This window comes from Cannabis sativa, chromosome 9, assembly GCF_029168945.1.
Source record: "Cannabis sativa cultivar Pink pepper isolate KNU-18-1 chromosome 9, ASM2916894v1, whole genome shotgun sequence".
NCBI classification, from domain to species: Eukaryota; Viridiplantae; Streptophyta; class Magnoliopsida; order Rosales; family Cannabaceae; genus Cannabis; species Cannabis sativa.
Window position 1 is genome coordinate 11207568 of NC_083609.1, and position 6000 is coordinate 11213567.

Genomic DNA, 6000 nt, shown 5'->3' on the forward strand with positions numbered 1-6000 from the left:
AAAATTCAACACTATTAATAGTGTGTGAAATTGAAAAAGCCCTTTTATTATATAATTTAGTGTATTTTTAAATCATTTAAAATTGTAAAAATTATAGGGGTTTTTTCATTTTTACATTTTAAAACAGTTTTTTTTTTTTTTTTTTTTTTTTTTTTTTTTTTTTGCATTTTTACGAAATTTTACATAGAAACCCTTATTGCAACTAGCGCTGCAACTTAAATTGCAACAAAAAATCGTTTAGAAACCCCTAGTACAAGTAGCGCTGCAACGACTTTAGAAACCCAAATCGTAAATTTGAAAAAAAAGTTTTAAAAAATAGTATATGGGGTAATTCCCCAAAATTATATTATATTTGGCACAAAAAATTATTGTGCTTCAACAAAAGCAAAACAAAATTTTATGTAAATTTTAATGTTTAATTAATATTTTTATCAAAAGTATAGAAAATAAATTATTTTATTATTAATTTTATAATAATAATAATAATAATAATAATAATAATAATAAAATATATAGACTAATAGTTAAATATATTAATAAAATAATAAGACTAATAATAATAATAATAATAATAAAATGGAAGAGGTTTCAATGGTTACATTTTTATTGTAACCATCATGGTTACATTTTTTTAAGCCATTGGATTATTATTTTATGGTTGTGATTAATTTGGAAATTAAATAAAAATAAATAAAAAATAACTTGTAACCTGAAAGTAACCTAATCATTTATTTCCTTATAAAACTTTAATTAAGATTAATTATATTTTAAAATTAAATTAATTATAATTATTAATTAATTTTTTGCAATTTATTACTATATAAGGATCTTTTAGCAATTTATTTTTTTATACTTAAATTATTTAATATTTTAGAGCAAAGTTTTTTATAATTTAAAATTATACACAATATAATTTCATAATTTAAATTTTATTATACTTGTAATCTTAATTTTAAATTATTACACATAATTATTTAATTTTTTTATTTAAATATTTAAAAAGTAAAAAATGAAATAAGTTGAAGGATTTTTTTTAAAAAAAAATAGCTGCACTTGTTATCGATTGATTAGCTTGAGGCCTCATACTTAGTTCATATAATTGTAACAAAATAATTAGTTATTTGAAAATTTATTATAAGAAGAGAATTTTAATTTGTGTCAAAAGAAGTTTAATTTTTGTAAAAAAAAATAATTTTTTTTGTAAATATTATAATTAAATGGCTTAATTATTAAAATAATTCAAGTAAGGATTTAAATATAAATATTAATTACGAAAAGAGGTCTTGTTAAATATGTAATTAATTATTTTAAGAAAATAGTTAATTATAATTAAATAATTCTAAAAAAGGAATGTTTATTTAATTAATTATTTTAAGAAAATAGTTAATTATAATTAATTAAATCTAAAAAAAGAAAGTCTACCTATTAGTAACCTGCTATTACAGGTTAAAGAAAAATGTAACCATATGGTTACATTAAAAATGTAACCATTGAATAGTCACCCTAATAAAATATATAGACTAATAGTTAAATATATTAATAAAATATATAGACTAATAGTTAAATATATTAATAGTTAAATATACAATAAAGAAATATTGTATTTATGGTAATGTATATCTGACATCATAATAAATATTATATACCCAATTTATATCATATTTTGGTATATTATTGGAGTATATTTTTTTGGTAGGTGAATAATATTTTAGTTTTGCATAATTCACACTAATTTAATAGAGTGCACCTTTGACATAATCTAATAACAATACAATACCACGAAAAAAATGATCTATTATGTATTTTACTATAAAATAAACTTAAGATAATGCCAGGCTTAGTCAAGATCATTACAAAACTTGAAAACCCAAAAACTGTGGACTACTACTACTCGTCAAATTCAAAAGGAAAAGAAAAATAACTCTACAAAATATTATCCCAGCCTTTTTTCACTCCCTTTTTTCTCTACCCTTGAAGAAGAGAATTGATGAAAGTAATTAAGGCATAAGGCCCCCCAAAAAGGTTTCGAAAATAAAAATATCCTTATCTCTCTCTCTATGTGTGTTTTATTTTTCAAGTTCATTACCATCTTTACTTCTATATTAATCTGCCTTTGATTTCATATGTATAAATCGATTATAAGAGCTTGACAAGTTGCCAAGTAGGTTCGTGGATCGTTGAAGCAAAATCAGTTTGATGGCATATATATTTAGAGGAAGAGAAGAGAGCTTTTATTTAGAAGCGATTGGCTTAAACACTATCATAATGTTTATTCTCAGCTCCTTCTTCCAACATCATCTCCTCATATCGACATTCATCACTACAAAATGCTTTTTCACCCCTAAAAAATCAAAGCAAACAAATAAATAAATAATTAAATAGAACCTTTGAACGAACATAATTCAATAAAAATAAACGAAAGGTAAGAAGAATATTATGGGAAAGGAAAAAAACCAACCTGTACATGTAAATATCTTTTCCTGGGCCAAGCTTCTTCTTGCATGTATAACAAAAGCTGAGAAAATTCTGTGAAGGATAGGTAATTGTGTGATCATCTTTTTTGGTTGATGTAAATCCCAAAGTGCCACCAGGGCTTTCAACAATGCAATTATCATAAATATGTGTGGTTCTAGGATTTGGTCCATGGGTGATTACACAAGTATAATCCTCTGACAGCTCCATCTCCGTACTACTAGGCAGAGAACCAGTAAAGACCCGAGGGGAATTCGAATTTTGAGTTTCAACCCCAAAATTTGTAGACCCAATTGCTGATTTTCCAAAAGGAGAAGAACCCAGTTGGGAATTTCGAGTCTTGATTCCGAAATCGCCTGGAGATTTCGGGGACTCAGCTGGGGAAAGTACTGAAGAAGGTGGTATTTGGATCTTGAGATATGACCCGAATAGGACCATTCGTGTCTCGGGTTTCGATGGTTTGTGACCCGGTTTCTCGTTGTTGAGAGCATCCACAATTCCGAGACCGATTCCTTTGGAGCCTATTTTGTCCCAGGGGCGTTTGGTTTCGCGGTCTGGATATTTGGGGTTACTAATATTTGACTCGGAGCAAAAGGGGTTTTTGAGATTATTTGAGAAGGGTTTACTGCTATCCAGTATGGAGGTTGGGCTTAATACGGTTTCTGTTTCAGAGAAGCCTTTTGAAGAAGTGAAACTAGTGAAAAGGCTTGGAGAACGAAAGAGAGACAAAATGGGTTTTCTGTAATATTCAGTAGGAGAAGGTTGAGCTGTATAATCCGCCATTAGAGCTTGCTTAGTGGCTGTAGTTGTGACTCCAGATCTCTTCCTAAGCATACCTTGAAATTAAGTTAATAAAGTTAAGGCATATTTAACTTTCACAAACGAGTTAAATAAAAGTTCACAAGACTCACCTGGAATGAAAAAGAGTCAAGCCTTTTCAACCTGAAACCGCCATAGATGACACCTTCGAGCTCCAAAGTTGGGATTTTTTTTTACTGTTACTACTCATTACTTGTGTTAAATAATGATGGATGAAACGATTGTGGTACAATAATAAGGAAATCAACCACTCTGTAAACAAACAAGACACCCTAGAAAAAGTTCCATTGAAAAAAATTTCTCCTTGCTAGAGCTCAGTAACCTCCATTTTTGACAGAAACAGAGTAAACCCAATAAATCTTCCCCTTTCTTTTATAAAAGAAAAACTTTTTCCCCGACTTTCTCGCTCTTCTTTTCCTTTAATTCTCTGAGCAAGAAAGAATCCTTGGTCTCAGAATCGACACAAAAACGAAGCAGTCTCACTGACTAGTCTTGATAGAACGACAGGACATGCATGCACCAGACACCAAACACCAGAAACTTTGTATTTTTCTCTTCTCTGTTTTTACTTTTACCTTCAAAGGTATCTATCTACATATATGTGTGTGTATATGCATACTCACTGAGAAAAAGATTCAATTTGTAAGAAGAAGACAAGTATTATTGTCATGACAATAAAGCCCAAAGCACAATGTTAAAACCAAAGCCCCCAACATAACATGAAAGAAAAAGAAGCAATAAAACGAAAATGACCGGTTATGATCATAATAAGCGCATGTATTTATTTTTGTTTTATTGGTTTTGTTTTCTATATAATTTAACCCACTAAATTAGTTTCTCATCATCATCCTGAAAACACTAGTGTAGTGCAGTTGCAGGGGAGACTGATAAAAAAGAAAAGCTCTAAAGAGTAAAGAGAGAGAGAGAGAGAGAGAGAGAGAGGAGAGAGAGCTCGTGGGAGTAAGGGGTTGGTGGGTGTTTATAAAGATGAATTTGCATGGGAATCAGTGGGTTTGATAAAACCACCCCCACTTCGGCGCAATATTGATATTTTATTAGTTTTTTATTTTGTTAGAAATTTTAATCATTGGTTTTTTTTTTTTTTTTGAGTTTTTTCACAATTTTTTTATTTCTGTTTTATTTATAATAAGGAAATAAATACCACTTGCCTCCGTTGTAATTTATTTAGTAATAATTAACTTTTAAAATTATATTGAATTTTTAAATTTTTATATATTTATATATTTTTGATAATAATATAAGTAACTATTAACTAATGTTTTGAGCTTAATAAATTAAATAATTTTATAAAAATAATTTTATAAAATGTAATTTTTTAATTGTTTTGAACTTAATAAATATCTTTCTATTAATTTATTTATTATAAATATATATTATTAATTTTTAAAATATATACATAAATTAAATTAAAATTAAAAATATATATTTATGACAATAATTGATAAATTTAAGAAAATATTTTTAAAACTATTGTCATTATGGTAATTAGGAGTCACATGGGCTGGGTTGGCTAAGTTAAATGTGTTTTAATAGGCTAACCCTAAGGGGCGGAGCCAGAGTTGAAATTCAACAAGTGCCAAATTATATTATAAATTAAGTGACAGATAATTTAAAATATATTATTAATATTATAATTAAAATTAAAATACAATAGGTCTCTCTTAGATATCATGAAAGTCATATATAAGTGAATTTATGCTAATTTTTTTAGCAATTTTTTTTTCCTATATACACTAACAAACAATCACTTAAAAATATATTTTTTATTTTGTTGCGAAGTGTATCTTCACTATATTCATAGCGGGAAAAGATTAACCTGTAGTAACTATAGAAATTGGAAGTGTAGAATAAGAGTTACTATTTTATACACAAATTTAATTTTTTTTGCTTTTTTAATTTTTACTAACTACTGATATAAATAGATCAGAAATTATTGCTAAAATAGTAAAATTAAGAAGTTTTCCACTTTCTTTTAAACCAATTTTTTGAAAAATATTGTGAAGTGGTAATGGTCTAACTAGCAAATAAACCAAATAAATATTATTAAAGATTATAAATAAATACTTTAAAAGAAAAATGACACTTATTATTCTATTTATAAAGGAAAGTAATAATTGTATATGATTTTGTTAGTGCTACTGTAGACAAAATACATTTTATTTTTTTCAAATTTTATTTTGACTTTTCTAAAGGAGCTACAATGTAATAATTATTAAAAAAATTCAATTACAATATACTAAATTTTAAGACTTAGAATTACATATACTTTTGGTGGAAGTCCAAACCCGCAATCCGTCTCAAGATAATCTAAAACTTAAGGCCGATATACTTCTCGAATTGGAAGAGATTACGAATAGAGAACAGGAAATTTGGAAGCAGAAATCTCAGAAATTGTGGCTGAAAGACAGAGACCGTACTAGATTTTTCCATGCCTCCACAATCATCCGTCTGAGACGTAATTTTGTGGGAGCAATCTCTGATAACGGGGTCGACTGGATTACGAGCCGCGAGAACATTGGGCAGTATTTTCGTAACAGATTCCTGGATGTGTTCTCTTCGAGTCATCCCGTGCTGAACCAGGGAGACTTTGATAACTTTATCTTGTCTGTGTCGCCTTCTGAGAACTTGGAATTGGTGCGAGTCCCTAGCCGGCGTAGATTAAGGAGGTTGTTTGGTCTTTAGGCTCTC

The 6000-nt window shown here is 27.8% G+C and overlaps 1 protein-coding gene across 2 annotated transcripts; it reads right to left on the bottom strand.

Moving 5' to 3' along the window:
• Positions 1-1774: 1774 nt before the first annotated feature.
• On the bottom strand, positions 1775-4321 carry LOC115722694 (FCS-Like Zinc finger 8). 2 transcript variants are annotated; one of them, XM_030651968.2, is made up of 3 exons: positions 3384-4321; positions 2459-3308; positions 1775-2341 (listed from the first exon to the last, which is right to left on the bottom strand). In XM_030651968.2, exons 2-3 carry the CDS (start codon positions 3304-3306, stop codon positions 2251-2253), a joined length of 939 nt encoding a protein of 312 aa, XP_030507828.2. In that variant the 5' UTR covers positions 3307-3308; positions 3384-4321; the 3' UTR covers positions 1775-2250. The 2 variants fall into 2 exon arrangements, with proteins under 2 accessions (XP_030507828.2, XP_030507829.2); XM_030651969.2 differs by having other exon boundaries at positions 2459-3298; positions 3384-4301.
• Between the last annotated feature and the right edge of the window lie 1679 nt (positions 4322-6000).

Coding starts and splice junctions, on each gene's coding strand:
- LOC115722694 (XM_030651968.2), bottom strand. CDS start 3,306: ATGCTTAGGAAGAGATCTGGAGTCACAACTACAGCCACTAAGCAAGCT. Junction 2,342..2,458: donor AAAGATATTTACATGTACAG/GTTGGTTTTTTT, acceptor TTGATTTTTTAG/GGGTGAAAAAGCATTTTGTA.